The 21,649-nt window shown below is 40.1% G+C and overlaps 3 protein-coding genes across 9 annotated transcripts in view; 2 read left to right on the forward strand and 1 right to left on the reverse strand.

Annotated features, from left to right (window-relative positions):
* The window catches only part of LOC111269133 (uncharacterized), a 164,801-nt gene extending 159,058 nt beyond the window's left edge, over window positions 1-5,743 (forward strand). For all 6 annotated transcript variants that reach the window (XM_086971986.1, XM_022848520.2, XM_022848522.2 and 3 more), the window contains 2 exons: window positions 1,006-1,178; window positions 3,270-5,743. In XM_086971986.1, the coding sequence (XP_086828112.1) occupies window positions 1,006-1,178; window positions 3,270-3,370 (274 nt within the window). In that variant the 3' untranslated portion in view covers window positions 3,371-5,743. The remainder of the gene's footprint in view (window positions 1-1,005; window positions 1,179-3,269) is intronic.
* Window positions 5,744-7,297: 1,554 nt separating this feature from the next.
* On the forward strand, window positions 7,298-15,407 carry LOC111269125 (intraflagellar transport protein 74 homolog). The gene is made up of 12 exons (XM_022848507.2): window positions 7,298-7,606; window positions 8,232-8,393; window positions 8,579-8,714; window positions 8,867-9,017; window positions 10,374-10,477; window positions 10,619-10,790; window positions 11,231-11,384; window positions 12,131-12,259; window positions 12,524-12,704; window positions 12,941-13,028; window positions 13,332-13,517; window positions 13,882-15,407. The coding sequence occupies exons 1-12, from the start codon at window positions 7,543-7,545 to the stop codon at window positions 14,137-14,139; spliced, it is 1,785 nt and encodes a 594-aa protein (XP_022704242.1). The 5' UTR covers window positions 7,298-7,542; the 3' UTR covers window positions 14,140-15,407.
* Torsin (torsin family member) lies at window positions 14,549-21,364 on the reverse strand. 2 transcript variants are annotated; one of them, XM_022848505.2, is made up of 7 exons: window positions 20,763-21,364; window positions 20,529-20,570; window positions 18,304-18,333; window positions 17,231-17,496; window positions 16,822-17,079; window positions 16,501-16,683; window positions 14,549-16,331 (listed from the first exon to the last, which is right to left on the reverse strand). In XM_022848505.2, exons 1-7 carry the CDS (start codon window positions 20,965-20,967, stop codon window positions 16,188-16,190), a joined length of 1,128 nt encoding a protein of 375 aa, XP_022704240.1. In that variant the 5' UTR covers window positions 20,968-21,364; the 3' UTR covers window positions 14,549-16,187. The 2 variants fall into 2 exon arrangements, with proteins under 2 accessions (XP_022704240.1, XP_022704241.1); XM_022848506.2 differs by lacking the exon at window positions 18,304-18,333 and having other exon boundaries at window positions 20,763-21,362.
* Between the last annotated feature and the right edge of the window lie 285 nt (window positions 21,365-21,649).

Consider the following 21,649-nt stretch of genomic DNA (forward strand, 5'->3'; position numbering starts at 1 on the left):
TTATGAACGACCTTGGCTAGACTACACAGAACAAACTAATCCGTCAACTAATAATCATTTTATGTATATTTCCACAACAGAGGTAAAGCGCGTTGATATTCTATTCAGAATCACTTCGTAAGTAGTAATTGGAGGAATTTACAGTACTGTTTTAATTCAGAATTTCTTAATCGATATAGGCCTAGTTGGTTCCGGATGCTACACACGGTTCGATTCAAATAAATGCATAGAAATTTTGATAACTCAATAAATCAAGATGTTGGGATCGAGACTTGAAGAGCAAGGACTGGAGCGCATTTCCTCTTTGTTGTGTCTTACTGCAATCACGCAAATTAGCCTAGAAATTATAGGCACAATATACTACAAAGCGACAAAGGTTTACGTTTACGGCTTAATTCTTAAGGGAAGAACTGGAGTTCAGGTATTTGGTCGACACTCTCCTAAGTCCAATACACTTATTCTGGTGTGTGAGGGCATGTGTACCGAGACCCTATTTGTGTGTCTATAAATTTTACTTCTTTTTTCTTATAATAGTTTAATTACTTTGTCCGTTGTCTAAAATGGAATTATTAAACGTGTTAATATTCCTGCAGAAAACGTTATAGTACATTGACTTTTCCTGCTCAGCTTTAAGGGACATGGCCCGATAAATATGGAACAAATCTGTTGAAACTAATCCGCAAAGGGTAGACAATAAGCAGTTTTGTCATTGCTTTCTATTGTTCCAATTTTGCCAGTTATCTACAACGGAGACCTGCCGTTTTTCTTAAATTTCCCTAGTGAAAATCACACCTGTGGAAATAATCACTGCTGATATCTTTGAAATTACCCTGAAGGCAATTTTTGTGAGAGTTTTGTCCAATTCAAAGTATCGCCCGTTTTCGAATAACATGTTCGTTAGTGCTTTGCCTGTTGAAATTTACGTGAGGCAGAAGCACGTGCTAGGCCATTAAAAAGCAGGTTTGTTCGTTCGCGCTTTAATATCACTATACGCATGCGTTTCAGGGGCGCGACGAGCGGAATTACATCGGCGGGCGAGCCCGTATTGCTCCGGCCATACGCCATATCTCTACTCACTAGACCTTCCACGCTGACGGCCTCTAGAGGAATACCTTTCGTCCAGAGGATGGTCAGGTCCGAGTACGCAAGTCATCCATTCAGCTTTCTTAAGCGTGGAGGTGAATTTTATTTCTAGGAGCGTTTAGTAGGCTATTTACTGCAGCGGGCAAGAACATATAAACATTATTACCAAACAATTTTATAGTATTTTAAAATTGTGACAACGTCTGGCTTTTGTCGACCCGTGGCCTAGATAGTCTCTCTACTAGTCAGAGGCCAGATTCATATCCAAACGTATGATCTATATTCGATCCATATATAGGCGGTTTGAAGTGAACAAGTCTCGGCCTGTTTCACTTTGTTGATAATCGAAGATGGAACATAAGTAACTTTTTCTAAGATCTTTGGCACTAATCTGTCTCTGTACGCATTTAACTGTACCTTTGCTTCTAAATCGATGTCTAGACTACTTAAAAACTAGTTAGTTTATCATTCTTAAATACGATAACCATAACTTTTGTGCGCAGCTGAACGATAGCCCCCGATAGTATAGTACGTTAGCCTGGTTGCCATTTCAGCATCCAGGGCTATAATCATGGTCCTCTTTAGGATATCTTTTACATATTGTAACTTTTGTTCAAGCTAAAAACCGTGAACGTAATTTTCCTTATGCTTTTTAGCGGTTTTTCTTGGTCGAAATCATTCTGTGCACGGGCCTTGAGTAAGTCTTTGTCATATATATCCTTTCCGGTTTTAGCTATATTTATAATTTTCGCACACCGAAACGAGCGCGATCGTGTTCTGTTTTAAGAAATAAATGAATTGCTGATACGTAGTACAGAAGGCTTTCGGGGCCAGGACCATAAACCAATGCGAAATGCGCAAACCATACCAATGTTTTCGCGACAGACGAAGTCTTGAGCATGACTTATTTTGACCAGCCTGTAGCAGCGACCTGTACGGACAAAGACGAGTGTAAAGCAACGGAAGGAAGCTCTCAAAAGGGTTAGACACTTCATACGAGCTATCACTGACCATTTTGAAAAAAAAAATATTCGAGCCATCTAAAAAAATTAGGCCAGGATTTTTTTTCCATTTTTGCGGTCAAATTGGAGAACACTTTTTGCCACTGGAAACACTGTAGCATACGTCCATTGGAATCATTTTGGGACTACTAAGAGGACAATGGCTATTAAGACGGTTGAGCCAGTTGGGCTGACGTCTGTATATGCAAAAAGCTGGGGCCGTATAGGCCATTGCATTTTGCCCACAGATTGCATCGTGTATAGTCGCTGCTCATTTTAAGAAGAAATTTAGGAAATTCTAAAGCCACAATTCAGCTTAGTACCGATATGTAAGCTAAGTATGTGCAAATTAAGGTATCGTATCTCTGTACTCGTTGCGTGTACCACATGTCGTTATTGTCAACGTGTTACATATGGCTTCTTTTGAAGGACTTTTGGACGACTTCATTGACATAACATGTTGTTTGGACAAAACAAGGGTACCGACATACGCATCACATTGCAGATAAGCACGGTTATCACTTCTAAAGAAAACACGACGCTTGTATGTCCCAACACTTTAGCTACTTAAACCGCCAACTTCACTCGGGGCGGCAAAAATTCATGTAGATTTATAGGAGACAAACCATAATCTTTGACCTGCCAAACTTATCAATAAATAATTACAAAGGATCAGCTTTTCTAGTAATAATTACAGCCATCTTTTAAAAAGAAAAACATTTTCCATTTAGCTTTGTGGAATGACCAGCTTTTCATGCAAGACCATTAGTTACCCCGTCCCATGGGGCTATATGGGCTAACAGCATAGGTGTCTTCAACAGAATAGTTCTCAAAAATGAACGCATTGCGGTGAGCCCATTTAAGCCATATAATAGAAGGGTCCTAAACGAATACATCGGTATAATTTTTTTATTTTCGGTGGTGCCGCTTCTTTTCAAAGATAGCGTTAAGCGAATTCTGGCAGATTTAGCCTCAACCTCAAATGCGCTTTTTCAAAAAAAAAAAACTTCGATAGATTTTAGTCCAAAGAAAGAATGATATGCCTTTTGAATTTCAGCTCATTAACGCCTTCACCATATAACTCGAATAGCTTTATAATACATTTAAGCTCATTAAATTGCTTTGGTTTATATTCTTCTTCTTATGTTATATTAGTTTCCTATATTATATTCTTCTGTATTTCAGTAATGATGGGTGTTGACTTGCCGGACTTCATTATGAATCAGCAGAACGGCAATCGCATCCAGGCTTTCCGAAACCGCCTCATCCAGAGTGGACGTCGATAGGTGTTTCGGTCTATTTCACCATCTTGAGAAACCTAAAAATACGTATCTTCTCAAGATGATATCTACCTGCATTGCAACTCTCGTGTCTTGAGCACGCCCGTGCGCATCTCAGAATAATCGCACCAAAAAATCGTCCGATCTTCTCACATTATGCTCTACTTGTTGAAAGCTCTGCTGAACATTTACTGATCCCCTGATAAAGATATATATGGCGGTATATTTCGGCGAAGGGTCAACCTGGCAGTTTACCGGTTAGATGCGAATCATAAAGATGAGGTCGATTAATCATAAATATGATTCGTTTGTTTGCCGCTTTTTAGACCGCCTGTACGAGTTCGTGCGTCCAATACTTCCTTTGTTTTGCAGAAGATCTCTGGGTCTACGGATCCACAAGTACTTATAAGCTGGAAAATAATGAAGACATAAGTGATATAAAAATGATGCTAAACAGCCAATTATAGACAGAATATCGGATCTAATCTAATAATTACAGATATTACAATATACAAACAGCTGATACATTATTAAACGTCAGTGTTTGATTGAAAGAGATCAGGGGTCGCTGCTCTAAGTCCCGCCAGCTACATAACCTGCGTGAATAAAAAAAGTTATAACTTCAAACTAATATATAATTTATGCAGCACTTAATCTGCTGATGTAAGGTAGGCCGACTTTTTTCTCCACGAAACTGAACGAAGTCATCAAGGATCGGAGGCTGAATGTAGTACGATTAAGCCATGTAGAAATGCTGATAACAACCTCTACCATTGGCTCTATGAGATAAAACCGGATAGAAAGTATTTCCCTTAAATCGTTGCTGTTACTATTATTATAATCACTATGGTTACTCAGAAAGATAGGAACTCCGTCACCACAACGACAGCTATCTGTGAGTATAACGACGTGTGACCAAGTATTGTATTTGTATCAAACGGACGGCAAACTGTGTCCTCTGGATGGGCTGTTGCATACTGCAGTGTATGTTTTTGGACACGCATCCTGCCGTATTAACGCACATGGTCTCGGTATGTTGACATTATCGTGTTGACAACAAAACGACCAACAATACAGAGTCGGAACGCATGGTCCTCTTGTTATCGACGATGTATCTTAGATTCAAATTTCGGATCTCCATCAACCACTTGTATACATAATGTAAAATTGCCTCGGCGGCAATTCCAATGCCACATCATAGCGGCAACCCTGTTAATTTCACAGCATGACTCGCACTACCACTGCCAATAGGCAGCCATAGGGCAGTAACAGAAATCAAGTTACAGTTCTTTTACCACACGCATAGTGGAAAGCTGACAGGGAACATAGAGAATGTGGGGTTTCGCTGTCTCATGTTGCTCAGTCGAGTTGGCTACTACGAGAATTACTTGCAACTGGCAGTGGTTGTAAGATTTCCACTCATGTGACCCCTCATATTTATTGAAAGCTAAAAGCAAAAAAAAAAACAACATTTTATGGCAATAAACAACACTCGAGAAGAAGTAACCTCACTAGCAGAAGACCTCATAAATTTATCGCACGCAAACATGGAAAGGCAGAGAAAGGAAGCGTTTTACGCCTAAATCGTCCCTCGAATGATTAACTAAGTATCGTAAATGAGAATAATAATAATAATAATAATAATAATAATAGGATATTTTCGTGAGTAAGGAGAAAGCGCTAAAATTTCAAAACGAGATAACTGCAATAACTATTTCCGCTGTTTTTATTGTACCTACAGAAACGAAGATCGGAACTTGCCTACTATGCTTCCGACTATTGGTCAATACTGACCTAACATGTCGATGCCATCATCTTTAAACACATTTTGTAGTACGTGAACCATGAAAATACAATTCAACAAGGTGCATGCAGCATCACGAGAACAAAGTCAGGAATAGGCTTATGGAGATATCGAAACAATGGGCAACAGACAGTCACAATTCCTATTCAGTCACTCCTAAAGAAATCGATTTTTAATATCATAAGTACTATGTGACAAGTGATATAATATGAAACATATAAGACTCATGGAATGGAGGAATGGCGTTCGTAGGGCTATATCACTTAACGACGATCAATTGTAATTATTAGATATTGTGTTATTAATTAGTAATACGATGCTGAACGGTAGGGAACTATTAGGCAGGATCGATTAAATGCGACCTTCGCATACGTATTACGGGTAACTTAATAATTATTTACGTCGTAGGAGTGATGGCCCGACGTTGATCTTGACGCGTTATCTTTGAAGCGCTCCTCTCTCGATAGTGGCTGTTATCGTCGTCGTATCGAATAAACAAAGAACGATAAACACTATGACGCTGGTATTGATGGCAACAATGATAGTGAATCTTAATAAATCGTGCTTCTGGAAAAGTGTCAAGGTGCCATTTTTATAATTAGACCCTAAAAAGTATACTATTTAGTTTTCATTATAATTGGCAATGTGTTATTAGTTAATTATTTAGTTGTAGTTAGAACACGGATATGATACGGAACCTCATTCTTTGATGAACTTAGTTACTTGGAGTATTTGTTTGTAATCGTTGTAAGTTGCGCTTTCTGTCATGATGTAGAAGCAAAATAAAGGTTTACTGTAGTCAAATTGGACCATTTATACGTATTTGTTAAACGCATCACTCGGATCTTTAAAATCACAGCCTACGTGTACCTGCTCTTCGTGAGCCTCAAGCCAAGTTGCCACGTGCAATGGGATGGACAAATGACGATGAGAATTAGTTGATTATAATAGGAATGAACCCAGTTTTCCGACCTTTTATCGATTCTGAGATGATATCGCGACCCAGATTCAAGAAGCTCTGCGTAGTCAACATAGCTTTAGTTCCGACATTGTCTGCGAAGCTATGCAAACCGTCGAGTTGTACCCCCCTATATATAATATCTGATGCGCAATACGACGACGTACAACTTTATGTTCTTATCTCTAGGCTAGATTCGTTAGTAATTCCAAGACAGGTATTGTGTATCGTAAATCGCGCGTAGAGGACGCCTGCAATGAGTATACATATTGCGATCAAAGACTCTAGGCTCAAGATATGAAGTGCCTATATGTCACAGGACAAACTCGACAAAATGAACCGAGAAATGAATCCTCTAGAAAATATCACTAGGTCGAATAAAAAACATAGGTGCTTTTATAGTATAACGCATATATGATTTTGAGAATATTACATATTTTCCTTGGATGTACGCCGTGTGATCCTACACGGAGGACTCTATATTTAGAGTCCTCCATAATTGAAACATTACAGGGGAGCTCCTTCAAAGCTATATCACTGCCGAAGTGTTTAGTCAAGCCAGCATAAACCTCTCGGACATTTTGGGGCACGTATCTGTGTAAAGAAAGTTTGACTAGATAGGTATATATATATATGTATAGGTAAGCCTGTTAGCTTCTGACCTGCTAGGTCGACAGGTAATGGGCTCTAAGCGCATTTCAGATAGTCGCAGCAATTCAACAACCTTAAGAAAAAAAAGAATCGTTCGCTACGGGCAGCCAAGGATGCAAATTGACCCATAACCAATACTCCGCAGCGGCTTCATCGACAACCGGAACCCCCAGCTAACCTGTAGGTTCCATTGGCCTATCCGGTTCTTACAAAATCATTTTATATGTCCTATAAAATATATATATATATATATATATATATATATATATATATAGAAAAACAGTATTTTTTTTCTATAGGACATATATAGCAGATTTGTTTACATCAACATGATATATGACCTTTAACAGTACTCCTTGTGCAATTACAACTATTCGGGTCACCCTATAGTTCCTTTTCAATTGCATAGATATACACAGGGAATTTCCGTTGCGTTTTAATAGGACAATTACGGTTCCGCTGCTCAGATGCACGCTCCTATATTTCAAATAATGCAGTGTACAATTCACAAATAAATAAATATTTTCTGTGTTTCATAGCTAGCCAGTCTCGCTCGTAGTTAGTACGATAGTGTGAAACCGAATAAGCCACTACACTCATCTCTGTAGGCCGTCTCATGTAACTATGGAAACCGTGGACTCGGAGGTCGACGACCATAGCAGAGAGTGCCACTTCGTAGGCATAGCGGCGGGAAGATTTAGCGAAAGTTCTTTGTGCGATAGTGAGTTTTCCCACTCCTAAGTCCATAGAAGGTTCCGTTCTTAAATGGACAATCGTCCATCAACATCTTCGGCTCGTCGGCCTCCATCGGGAGTGCGTCTCTTTACAGGTAAGATTATCGAATTTTTCGACTGTTCCGTATACGTATGCAATAGTATTTCGGCGCAGATTCGTTGTTGCTTGGCAGTTGTTTGTTATGTACTTATTTATGGTGAAAGCTGTCAACGATTGTGTGCTTTGTACTTTATAGTGGCGCTAATCAAGTCATACATTGTATTGCGTAGTATAAGTGTTGTCCTTTTTTCTTTGGTAGCCGCACATGCGTGAATGGCTGAGAACCACCATTTTGAGTTTATCCTTGAATGGAGATGAGGCGATTGACCATGTATCAGTTCTGTGATAGATTGGAGTTTCGATGCCGTTAAGTGACCATCCCGCTGGTCTAATACATGGTTGCCGTGTATTGTATTCTCTGGTCGATTTAATAGTACAATTTAATAACGACAGCCGAGCAAGCTGCTGTGAAATATGTTGTCTAAGTGCTATGTCGTTATCGTCGAATTTATGTACCTTCATTGTACAGTTGTTTCGCTTCTCATATATGCCATTACGTAGATGAAACTTATGCGTGTATGCTCTTCTCCTATAAATTGAGAGATAGCATTGTACGTACACGTACGTCTTTGTCGAATTACCTATATGATTTTTCACTATATACATCATCGCTGCTACAGGACGCGGCAGTTTGGCAAATGGCTCCGTTCCTGGTACAGCGAGCCGCTTGGTGTCTGCGAGCCAAAGGCCAGGCTCTCGCTCCACTCTCGTTCCGCCGCCTCCATCAGTCAGTATTGCCGATAGGCCAACTACCCAACATGGACTCTACGCACCGAAGACCGGTAGTTATCGATTAGGCAGACGTTCATTTGAATGTTGATCGTAATAATAAGAACGTACTCAGATGCTTGGCTCTCTAATCAGAGGAAGCCACAACGATTTCAGATTATGACTAAATTCCTGACACAGCGAATAACTGTCACCAATTTCTCACAACCATGCATGTAATTGTGCTTACACGAAACAGGTACCCGGTCGGGCACGCGGCGACAGATTCAGGATAAGTCCTACTTTATGGCCTTGATCCGTAACAAGATGTCTGAACTTTATGCAGAAATCACAAAGCTCCAGAAGGAGAACGACCGTATGCAGGAAGAACAAAGGCAAGCTGCCGTACCTCATTTGGAACTATGACAGTTCACTAGTAATTTATGATTAATCGTCAAATATGACTACGTTAGTAAAATATTAATTTGAAGAAACAAAATAATGCTCATTAACGTCACAGATGTACGCTAAATTTGTTTTACTGTAGGAATGTGATGGTTCTCCAAAAGAAAGCTGAATCCTTAGCAAGTGAGCTGAAACTTCTTCAGGGGGAGTTAGCAGATTACAATATCGTTATCGATAAAATGAACGTGAATGAGGGAGTCGACGATATTGAGCACGAGTGCAATGAGCTCAAGGTAAAAAAAAAAAATGAGCCAACTGTCAAAACTCTTCTTCACTGTCTTTAATTCAAAAGTGTTGATAATTTGCACAAAAAAAACGAGAAGGATAATAAGGACAAAAGTTGTTAAATCGTTTTAGGCCAGAACTTAATGCCCTGGTCTTGTTTAAAAGATAAATTGCAATTTTATGTGTCACATCAATCAAGTATATTGGGAATTATCTTTGTAAAAAAGTTATGCGAATAAAAAAATAGGTAGAAAACTGTTTGAACGTGAGTGACGAACTCACACAAAAGTAAAGCATGAATATACCCACTCTAATTACAGTATTGATAAGGTCATCACGATAGCATTCTACTGGAACCAGATAGTACTTACAGGTATGATAAATGTAAGTCAACAATACATTGTTGTACAAATATGCATATATCTTATGCAACACTTACAATTTGCATTCACGAAAACTATATTTAAGCCCACATGGATATATATTTTTCTAGAGGGGTTCGAGTACTGGAATTTATAGGCGACCAGTTACCGCCAAGGAAAAACTTACCTAACGTGAGTCGAGTAGCAGGCTTGACCCTATCGGCTGAACATAATTCCGTCGTAACGAATACCCAATAATTCAGCCGGATTTCCCTTTTGTACATCAGTTCGTGCCAGCTCGGATTTTCTTTTGATGGCGGTACAAGCTGATGAGAGGGCGTGGCAAATGCCACCAGGCCGGCTGGCAAAGATTAAGCCCCTGTTAGTTACTTTCTAATCGTTATACTCGTATTGCATTTTGCGCCTATCATCGAAAAACCTTTTGAATAAAAAGAAAAAACAAGATGACGTCGTGGATTGATTGCATTAGCCAATCAAGCCTATATTTTTTTCTCTTCGAGGCAGAGACGCCAAATTTTATTGCCAATTTGGAATGCGCTTATAATTGCCTTTGTCTTGAGGAATTGTGGGTTGACACCGACCATTTTGTTTTTGAAGGAACAGTCACGGACTTTAAGTAGTTCGTACGGTTTCCATAACAAAGAGTACCGTTACAGGAGCTTGACTTAATCAGTATTAAAAAATAGACAATTCATAGGCTTTCCATAAGCCGTAAGAGGTGTAATCGTTAAAGAAGGTACAGGTTGAATCACCTGAACATAGGAAGCATAGCTTCAATAAAGGGTAAGCTAGCTCAATAATACTTTAACAGTTAGTCCAACATTTTGAACCGAGACAACATTTCAGCTCCCCTTCTGCTCCATCGACCTGACCAATAGTCCACAATTTTCTCCACCTAGCGATGAGTTTATACAGGGCTTCATTAAGTAATAAAAATCTAGCTAAAACGCTCTAATTTTTCTAAAATAAATTTTCATCAAGACTCAAAATGACCAGGAGGCTCGTTCTGTGGAGGCGCTCTTCGAACAACGTCAAGAAAACGAGGCAAAAATTCGTGACTTAGAGCGAGAGATACTCGATGTCAGGTGAACAAATTTATTCGCTTAAAGCTTTGAGACAATTATAAATTTGAACGTAAAAGATCGTGAACTTTTTACAGTTACAGTGTTTAATACCACGGTGCCCTATACAGCCAATAAATCAACATATTATCAATACCTATTCAGAAATATTGCAGATAATATGATCTCCCAGATGAAAGCTGATCAACGACAAAAGTATGTTGAATTAATGCGCCAGTCGAAACTGCTGGGTGGAGAGCTTGAAAAACTGCAGGAAGAAGCAGCTAGTATCGCAGCCAAACGCAAACAGCTTGAGGAAGAGGTCTCCTTATCACAGGTCATTAATAAACATCAGATTCTTATTTTCATTGGGATCCTGCAAACCGTTAGATATTAACGACTGCAGGCATTTTTTACATAACTGTAAATATATTTGTTTACGAGTTGAATGTTTTTACAGGAAAGAGGCTCAAAAACTTAATAGTAAATAGACTGGCTAAAGTAGCATGTACCTTCTTTGTTGTTCAAGCGTTTTGCCAAGTAGGCCATTTACTTATCAATTTAGATATGTACCAGAATTGAGGTTTTAGTATTTCGAAAACTATATTTAAATCAAGGCAATACATCATTTTGGGTGTTTTGAATATATTTTTTTAGATGAATAACGTTCGAAAATGCCCTTTTCGTGGCATAGTGGGCTCGATATAAAAAAAAAAACAGTCGTGATCGGATAATAATACCGATAAAAAGGTTATTTGAAAACAATTAAATGTACAGGTCAAGCTAGAGGCCGTGGCTCTCTATAGCAAGCTGCGAGAAGCCCGCGAAAAGAAGGAGGCTCTTCTTGAGGAAGAAGCTACAAAGGGGACACCAGTACAGGAAAGGGAGCGCCTCCTTAAGCAGGTCAAGCAGGACAATGTTCAACTGGCAGGTGAATATAAACATGTGCAGTTTCTGAGGCGGTAAGACAATACTATGGTATTTGGCTACTGAATGCGCAAATCCAGAGGTGGGCTACGCTCAATAGTTAGTGCTGACACACCTTGGTCCTTCAACAAAAATGTCAGCGTTAGTAAAAGCTATAGATTGCTCACTCTTTCCAAACTATTAGTACTCAGCCCCCCTACCCTAATAAGTCGTTCGAAGAATGCTAGGAAAAGAGCTATACCAGGACATGTCCTAGAAAGGACGGCAGAAGGCCGACTATGCAAAAAAACGTATGAACATTCGCACTTCCTTAATTCGCAAGCCATATCGAACCCTAAGTAATTTAAGAAGGACAACCAATTTAGATGTACGTGCAAAGCGTTGAGCCTGAACCGTCGTCTTACCAAACAGTCGAAAGCTAGAGGAAAATTGTCACGCTCAACGTTTTGCTTTTACTAAAACAGTCCTTGAGATAGAGCGATTAAATCCGATACATGATATTTCTTTCCCAAATAGATATATTACAGCTTTTTTTGAAAGTGTGTTTTTGTTTAGGATCAGCTGTGCGATTATAGCTATATGAGCTGATAATCACATAATGCTATTTGCTGTTGAAAATGTATAAGAATATGGGTCTTGTCACGATGAGATCTCGTACCTGCTATGTCCTCAGGACGCAAAGGAAATACGAATTGCCCACAAAGCCGAGGTTTATTGAGTTGTTAATGGTGTGACTTATATTTACGATAGGTATTGAAGCTAAGATCCAGGAGCTAACACAAAGTATTGGTCGCGCAAAGGAAGAAATATCTCAGCTTGAAAGCGAGCTCGATGATCAAAATTCAGAACGCAGCGCTAAATACCGCGAGCTGAAAAAGCGTGAGTTCAGATAGGCCTCAATGGTACGCCTTTTCTTCTACGCGTTATAAATATAGTGAGAAATGCATAGAAAGGTTACATTATCTATGACATCGAGATGGATCTCCCTGGCAAGCCTGTTAACATTACCCATACAGAGTGCATACACTTTAGCTATGACGATGGTCATGACTGTACTAAAACAAACGTTTAATAATAAGCGTCACGTTAGCAAAAAAAATTGCCAAACGACAACAATGTTAAACAAATATTATTCATAATTAGGCGAGGAGACTATGGATGCTTTTTTGGATTCGTTCGAGCAGACAAAAGCTGCAGAACTTGAACGCCAGGATAAGATCAAAGAAAGCGTTCGTCGTCTCAGACAAGACACCGACCAAAAAACGTATCAAGCCAACAATTTGCCATCTCAAAATAAGCTGCAGGAGCTCCAGAACGACCTCAGGTACCTTGTATGAATCTAACGCATGGATTAAAGACCAAATTTCTAATTACACTTTATGTCTAACATATGGTCTTCACAATTTTGTGTAATAGAAGTGAGGATCGTAATTCAAAAATCATTGTTTAAACGAACACATGTTAACTACGGAATCGCTATGCCATCGTAACAATACAGTTGTCCACTTATATATATTAAGTGAAATATTCACTTGAGTATTTTATGTTTTTTTTTTTTAGTTTCAAAGAGGGAGAGCTTGAGAAAAGTAAGTCAACGATGTCGGGTCTAGAAATCGAACAGCGTAAGCTTGCTTCGGATCTACAAAAGGTAGGAACTTAGGTCTTACAAGCAACGATAAGTTTATTCGTCTATAAAATAAGGTAAGTGATGAAATTCTGTCTGAAGTGAAGAGTAGGCACGGTAAAAGGCGCGAACCCCTTCCACGGCTCGTATTTTCAACTGGTCTGTATAGAGTGGCTATATATTGGTACCGGCTGTCTATTTAAACAGACTTTCTGAAACCATAAAAAGAATTACGTCAGACTAATACGAATCGCTATACGAGCCGGTTACTATAAGGATAAACTATGATGCATTTACTTACTCAAAAAGCATTTTTTTCTCAATTAGATTGAGCAACTGGATGTGAAGGTGCGTCAGGAGATGGAAACGATCAAAGCCCGTTTGACAACGATGAGAGAAGAGATGCTTATTTATGAAGACATCGACCGCCTCAAAGCACAGGCACAGGAAAAGAGAGAATCTCTTATTAAGGAACAAGAATCACTGCTCCTAAGGAAGGACACCACACGAAAGGTATATCTATATGACAGAGAAATCAGGTCTGGGTCTGTATGTTTGTATGTGTACCACGCGAGCCAATTTGTCCCAAGAAGTTTTGCTGGACGAGAAAGAGACGTGTTGACTTAGAGAAGTTACACTGATAACTGCAGGCTGTAGCTCACAGATCCACTTAATTGTCGTTGTTACGTAGGTTAAACAGTTAAACGAGTAAAGCGGGCACGGCGAGACGCGACATTCGTAACTTATTCCCTAATGAACACCCTTTTTATTGTTTGCAATGATAACGTTGAAAATACTCGCCGTATATAAGCAAATCAAATTGATACTAGTGAACTTGGTAGACCCATAGACAATATACGCTTGCCGCTAAATGCAGGTGGTTGAGGAACAATCCCGTGAGGTCGACGCACTTAGGCGCGAACTGGAACAAGATGACACCTTTGGCAAGCTTGCAAACCTGGAAAGACGTTGGCAACATGTTGAGGCCAACAATCAACAGCTGCGCGAGGCCATCGCGTCCAAAGTGGCACAGCATTCGTGGCGACATCTGCAACAGAAGGTTCAATCCGAAGTAGCGGCGTACAACGAACTACTACAGGATAGCCTCGTCACGTCGGGCCCAACGATGTTGTAGATAGAGCATTTGCAGCAAAACTATTTAAAAACGCTTATTTCATCCTCTCATTATCAATAGAAAGAAGCATTTGACGACGAAAGAAGCATAGAGCCACTGACTTCCGTAACTTTTGCACATTCACGTATCATTACAAATCCTTGACACAATCAAATTATTTCAAAATCAAACAATATTTCTTCGCATTAAACATCAAGTGGTTCTTGTAAACGTAGATGATCCACCGTCACGTATTTTTCACTAAGAGCACGTGCCACTACCACCTGATGCGTAGAAGTTCCGTTCCTTAATTGATTATCGATGCTATTGGCCTCTACAGCATGTGTACAACAATTATCTTCTATGGCTAATTCGTCGTTTATTCAAAGCGATCTTATTAATGCAGTAAATATCTAGATAAAGACAATAATTGAATAAATAGCCCAATTTATTAAGAAAAACAAACCAAACATTTTGTAGAGAAACGTACACAATTACCGAAAAACAAGACGAACATTCTTTTTTCCTCTATTTACAAAAACTGGACGGCGCTGACATCGTTGCAGCGGCATTGAAAGCGATGAGCAAAAAATGGATGAAGGAAGGCACTTCGGCGTCTTATGACTCTTGCAATGCGCTTCACTTAAGTAATCGCTTCTCTTTTTTTCTTGTATTTACTTATTTAACTATTTATTTTTCATATCATTTTGCTTCTGGGCCACTCCTACTCAGAGGGCCTTTCGTTTCACTTAAGGTTCATTTTGTCACCAAATGGCGATGGTGCCTGACGGTAGGTACAAATTCAACAGTGAGTTACCCATCCTTAATCATTTCCACTTGATGATAAATCAACATCTGACATCGCTACTTCCTATTTTCTATCTAAATGCATATCTCAATCGAGGTGTTCACGCGACCCAACAACGTTTCCCTGCTCCTTATAACGGCAAGAATAATATCGTTTTATCTAACACGCCATCACTTTTCGAATTAATTCTTCCTAAATCATCTTCATCGTGCATTCTTCAAATGATTTTTTATTTTCTATGATTATAATTAGCAATGTATAAATTACTACCGTTGTGCAGCTATTTGCTAGTGTATAATTTTTCATTGCATGGGCTTTATTGATGCATTAATAACACGCGAGAGATTAGTTATACCTTTGTTTTGTAGCTTATAAAAGGGCCGTTAAGTTTCGTATTGCACCCCTCAGATTAAGCAGTTTAGATCGAAACAATAACGGTGCTTAGAAACAAACGTATCCTAAACACACGAATATAAAGAAATACATGACAATGGTCCTTATAATTATTTTTTCCTTACAAAGTCTAATGCCGTTAAACATAAATTCGTCTGTCAATTTCGAGCCACCTGCATTAAGCTACGTGAAGACAGCAGGCAAATGAAACCAGCTGGTTCGATCCAATGGCATTGATAATATCCAATGTCACAACAATATCTTTCTATTAACCACATTATGTTATTGTACAGCATCTATAATAAGGATAATGACAAGGACGATATTTCTAAAATAATTCCTAAATTGAATAATAAAAGGCAGTCATAAGTGTATCGCTCAAGAGACCCATCAAACTCACGCTACCTCTTTACAAGACGTTGGGCTCAGGATACTCAAAAAATCTTGTTTGTTAGCAATCACACTCTTGTACGGTGCAGCTAGGACCAAGTTGCATCTCGCATTCAATTCGCTGCTTCTTCTGCTGCTGGCCTGTTTTTGACTAGATGATTGCGGCTGCTATAGTCGGCGCGCATCGATGAGCCTGTGATCCTCCGTAGTCACGCTTATGATCGGAAACGGTTATTCTTTCTTGTTGACTTTTCAGCATCGGCATCGTCTGTATTGTTACATAGTTAATAACGTAGGTAATAGGGCACGTGTAGTTCACATGGTAATTTTATCCCTGCACCATCATAACGACACCGCGTCTTTCAAGACGTCGCATTGTCTTCTGACGGGAAGAATGCAGCAGTTATGGCTGTGGGGATGTTTTCGATATGAAGGGCACAAGGAACCATTCGGGCAGTGCAGGTTTCTGTAGAAAGGTTTAATTTTCTTCACTATCTTCTTCTGCACTGACCCCACCGTGAAGATATTGCTGCACTTTGTGTTGGACCTTCTTGCAACCGGTGGACGAGTACAGCTGAAATTCCTGAGGGATGTATTCAAGTTCGTCGGCAATAGTATCAACCTGTTGGGAAGCGACAAATTAGGCAGGCAATCGATTCATTGCGTATGTTGGACTAAACATCTTAGCGCTGTGCCCATATCAACAGCATGTATGACTATTGTCCTTGTCCATAGAGACCAACAGGATATTAAAAATCATGCACAGCGCCTCTCACTAGTACCATACGTACCATCTTTTTGGTAGGCTCGACATTCTTCCGGTGAAAGTCGTCGCGAATGCACTGATTAATCTGCCTCTTCTCGAGAGGCAGGAACGGTACAAACACGTCGATGAGATTCTTATCCACAATATCCGCGCGGTACAGACCACCCTTCTCATTAAAGCTGCCAAGTCCAATCACGGATTCCATGTCCTATATACGAGTAATATTAATTGCTGATTGAATTTATTCTTATAAAAATTCGGAAAACGGGTTATGTATTGTTGATGTTATAATAAAAATCAGCCGTTTATGAAAGTGTTATTATTGCTTTGAACAATTCTAGCTTGCCTTAAGCGCAATCCTGTTGCGGTCGATGCCATCCTTCCAATACGTGAGCGCCTGCCTCGCAATAAGGTCACCAGCAGTGTTCGAGAGAAAGACGAAAATACACTTTCGATAGTCAACTCCATCGAGGGAAGTGTGAAAGTCCAAGAAAGGCTTGATGATATCAATTAAACCAGCCGGCATCTTGTCGATCTCGTCGAAGATGAACATCGACTGAGGACATTTTTTCACTTGTTCAACAATTTCCTTTTGGAGCTTGCGCTGCAACCATTTCAGTTTGAGAATGACGTAAATTACACTTGTGTGATCAATAATGACTTCAAATAGAACTAACATTCAGAGCTAACGCAAGAAGATCATCGTACCGTGATCGTGGCCAGGCTCATTTCTGAAACACTTTTCTATTATGTACCTTATATCGGCCAATTTCATCCTGGTGAGGGAAGTGCAGGGTTGATACGTAGAGCTTTACAAAGTCAGATTTGAGTCCTTTCTTATAGAGGTAGTTGGCAAGGATCATCGATGCGTAATTTTTTCCACCCCCGGTCCAGCCGTGGAAGGACATGACGAGAGCTTTTTTTGGGTTGGGGTTGCACAGGTGTTGTGCGACGGCACCGGGGACCGAGGCGTAAACGAGTGGTTGTCCATGGAGGCTCTGCTTCAGAACCTGCTCAAGATCTAGTCGATCACCGCAAAAACGATAACGCGTTATAAAACCAGTATTTGATTCAACGATATCGTTTTTAAGTAGCCAAGAAAAACTTTAGTTTTCCTTACTAACTAGCGACCCTCCAATACTTGTAAGGTAAATAAGTAAATTTTACGGCTTTACAAATGGTAATACCGCTACTGCTGCATGCTGTCTTTATAACTGTCGGTATCGGTCAAGTTAGTATTAATGACTCTTGCCTCGACAACAAATAATAGTATGACGTAAAATTTCGGATAGATCAGTTAGCCGTAAGGAAGCGAATAACGACTGCAGTGCCACCTAAAGGACGTGCTGGCAATGTCATATGTGCCTGGTGTCTTAAGAGCCTATTGTGCTTAAGTTGCCTTTATACATAGATATCATCGAAAAATACTCGAGGATAATATGCTTCTGTAACGACGAAATGAAAGGCATTTATTCCGGTATATAGATTACGATTATGGAAATCACGATTCAGGCGCATGACCGGATAGGACATTTGTTACGTAGTAAAAAAAATAATAATTTTTTCTACGGAGCCATATTTTTCTGACCTGATCAGGAATCACACTACGGTACGGAATAACGTAAATAATCTCATGTAGCGGTAACGTATAATCAATTATGAATCAGCGCACGGAAAGATCGTGAATCGATAACCTTTTCCATTGTAGCTAACATAGCTAAGCAAATTAAGAAAATTCTAATCAAAACATGACTAAAATAAATGTTTGCAATAATATGTGGGTAATTTTTAAGATGTACAGACACTGAAAAACAGTAATGTAACTTACAGCCGTAATCATTATCCGTTGGAGGGTTCTCTAAACATGCAAAAAAAAACACCGCAAACGTTAGTACCATGTCTGTAATGATTAATATAAAATATATACTGAAATGCGTCAAGCGATTTCATAGCATACGTCAATTTATCACACTTCACAAATCAGTGCTCCCAAATGACCTAAACGAGCGTCAGCGTCTGTTGCTTTCTCATCCCACATAACTCTATTTAGTATATAAAATATGTACAATAAACAATTGCAGCTGCACACCATTAGAGTTCCGATCAAGAACTCTACAAAGGCATAAAATCGTGAGCGTAGGCATTGATGTTGCTGATTTTCCTAGATGACTGAGGTCCCTATACAACCTATTCGTTTGTTGGTGTTAAACGGGTAAAATGGGTCGCTGATTCTCATCATACCTAATTATTACATATTTATTAATAAATAACGCAACCTGAAATACCATGCAAGTAGGGTCGTCTTCGCATTAATGGCAGATATAAGCATCCTCATAAGAGAAAGGTCAATTATACTGGTATAATTGGTATGTTTTTTTTATTTACGTCAGAGAATTATTTTAAAAATATCTATTTCGGCCCGATAGATGAAGCCCTATGAAAGAGGCACAGAACGAACAATACAATGTCATACACATAGTGAATATATGACACATACAACCGAGGCACCTTTGTCGCATATTACTATAGCAGAAGCGTCAAATCAAAGCTCTGGTGCCAAGGAGTCATATGCGCGTTGTACCCCGCCTGAACTGTGCGTTAAAGAGATGGCGGATGAAACAACCTCACTTAAGGCAGCTTCAAGTCCACCGCACGCTCTAACTAAGACAAGGCTTAAGCCGAGAACGTAGCCAAGCTCGCCAACTCACTCAGAGTTGAATGACTACACACTTCGCGTTGTTGTTCTATGCGTTTCGCGACAAGAGACACTTTCGTAGCCTTCCTGTCGTAAGAACGGCGCCGACAGGACTCGCAGCAGGTCATGCAGGCTGTAAGCCGAATAGCCTACGAGGAGGGTACTAGGTAAGTCCCGTGTCCAAGACTTTACAAACACCTAAGGCTCTGACCGGCCGGCCTTCTAGGTAGCAGCGGCAGCATTATTAGAATCACTGGTTTCGTCGATATTCTTAGCGCACTCGAGCGAGACTCGAGCCAGACCATACGAGAAGTCTCTGGGTCGCCCCTTTGAGTTGTCCGGTCAATAAGGGTTGGTGATAATACTTCTCACAGGAAGAAAACAGCAAAGTATTATAGCTTAAAGCAAGCATATTTTCGTATGCGTTCGAATGCATACAAATTCACACGCACTCATTCGTTCCTAGACATAATTAAACAAATTGATCTCCGTTCTACAGTAACTACGATGGTCGCTTACTTTAATGGAAGTCTGAAGGACGCCTCTTTCTGTTTATAGAAAAATAAAGCATAATTCTAATGCTAAAAACTATGTATAGTTATACTGCATACTAAGTGTCTTGTCTTCGCGCTGAAAGCGGAGAAGATTCCCAACACAGGAAGATAGCTCTGTTCTTTGTCATTCTTTTATGGTGACATTTACAGTTATAGACCATATCCATTTCGAAACGAGCGGCACACTGTACATGCTCATTTCGGCTCCGCTACGACAACGAAGTCATTATGCCGTGCCTATCATTCAAAGCTGTCATCTAATTGGATACTGAACTTCATTTTAATCATTCTATTTCCCGTCTAGCTGCGAACAGATATTAACCGCTTCCCGAATATGACAGAATTCAATATTTTTGAGGAACCATCCAGACCAGCACTCGATAAAAATCGCTCGGTAATAACATGTTAGATTTATCTTAAATATCCTTACATCTTCTAAGTATTACTAAGTGTTAACGTACCACTGCCTACTTTGGCACGCCGTAACGGGTTTTTCTGAAGCAATGTCCAGCTAAAAAATAAGAAGTATCCGCATTATTCTCGAACCTCTGCCTGGCTCTCCATGACAAGGGCATGATTGCTGAACCGACCAAACACAACTAGCCGAAGAAAACAATCAATTTTCCAAGGAATATATTCTTCCAGAGGCTCATCCAAGCGCCGAAACACATACACACACGAACACAAACAGGCAGCCAGTAGCATCATAATTATGGCAAAAAGAAGTCCTTATTTAAAAATCGCTTGCTTCAACGCAAACAATTGTAGTATTGGCATTCGTCGGTTCTAAGTAGAGTTACTCACTGTTCTTTACGTCCTTGTTTCCTTTAGCCGAGGGTGAACACTCTGCAAGCAGACATAGACAACGAACATAGAAATGGTTCTTAGAATGGTTCGAATTGTCTTTCAATAGAACAGCGTATATTGATTGTCGCACATCTACTCGTTAGCAATTTTGACCTGCAAGAAGCACAGCTTTGACGCTACCAATTACCTCTTCTTTTCTCCCTAATTCTACCATCAATTTGTTGCACTTACTAATCTTGCGAATCCATGGCTCTGAGCAACATTCCTCATATTTGCAACGCAACGAATTGTAGAACGCATATCCTGCTGAGACGGCTAATCCCACACCGCCGGCGGTGAGTGACAGTGGTTCGATTGCCTCCGACGGCCTGGAAAGGGTAATCAAACCTCCCAACAACACGCACGCTCCCACCGCGCTCGCCCACAGACGCCGCATTGCAATAGGACCAGCGAATGACTACCACGATAACAACCGCTGCTTACAGCGACCACTATCACCACTGCACAGACCTGCCGCAGCCTAGAGTCCACCCGGACACTACCAGCACGACCCAGCGGCTGGTCCCAGTTGACGACGGGCCCACTACTCTGCCCGAACTACAGAACGGCCCGAATAATACACAACACCAAGACTTATACTGTCGCTGTCGCCAGCTATTCACTTAATGTCGGCCGCTAGCATCAAAGTTCAGAGTAACGTTACATCAGCAAGTGAACCCTGAGAAGTTGATGCCAGTAATAGCATCAACCTCGGAAAAAAACAGCGCGTCGTAAACTTAGAACAGAACAGGTCGCGAACGGATAACAAAATGTGTAAAATACGCCATCAGTCAGCTATGTTCACACTTTGCGTACCTTCACTGCATCTAGGCTCCATAGAGGGTCCCCTGGGCTAGAAAGAGTGGAAGATACTCTACTGCATATAGACCGAGCAAGTAGTGACTTGGTCTGCGAAAGGCACACAAGAAGGGATGCCATACAAATACGGTTGGGAATGAGAAGAGCGTGAAAGCCGTCGTTGCTAATTTTGTAATATCATTTCAGTGCTCTAGAGCCACTATCTAAACAAGGGTATGACGCCAAATATTGAAGTTCGCTAATAGAAATACTGAATTTTC

Source organism: Varroa jacobsoni, unplaced genomic scaffold, assembly GCF_002532875.2.
Source record: "Varroa jacobsoni isolate VJ856 unplaced genomic scaffold, vjacob_1.0 scaffold_1356, whole genome shotgun sequence".
NCBI classification, from domain to species: domain Eukaryota; kingdom Metazoa; phylum Arthropoda; class Arachnida; order Mesostigmata; family Varroidae; genus Varroa; species Varroa jacobsoni.

Coding starts and splice junctions, on each gene's coding strand:
- LOC111269125 (XM_022848507.2), top strand. CDS start 7,543: ATGGACAATCGTCCATCAACATCTTCGGCTCGTCGGCCTCCATCGGGA. Junction 7,607..8,231: donor GGGAGTGCGTCTCTTTACAG/GTAAGATTATCG, acceptor TCGCTGCTACAG/GACGCGGCAGTTTGGCAAAT. Junction 12,705..12,940: donor GAGCTCCAGAACGACCTCAG/GTACCTTGTATG, acceptor TTTTTTTTTTAG/TTTCAAAGAGGGAGAGCTTG.
- Torsin (XM_022848505.2), bottom strand. CDS start 20,967: ATGCGGCGTCTGTGGGCGAGCGCGGTGGGAGCGTGCGTGTTGTTGGGA. Junction 17,497..18,303: donor AACGGATAATGATTACGGCT/GTAAGTTACATT, acceptor GTGATCGACTAG/ATCTTGAGCAGGTTCTGAAG. Junction 17,080..17,230: donor ATGAAATTGGCCGATATAAG/GTACATAATAGA, acceptor AAATGGTTGCAG/CGCAAGCTCCAAAAGGAAAT.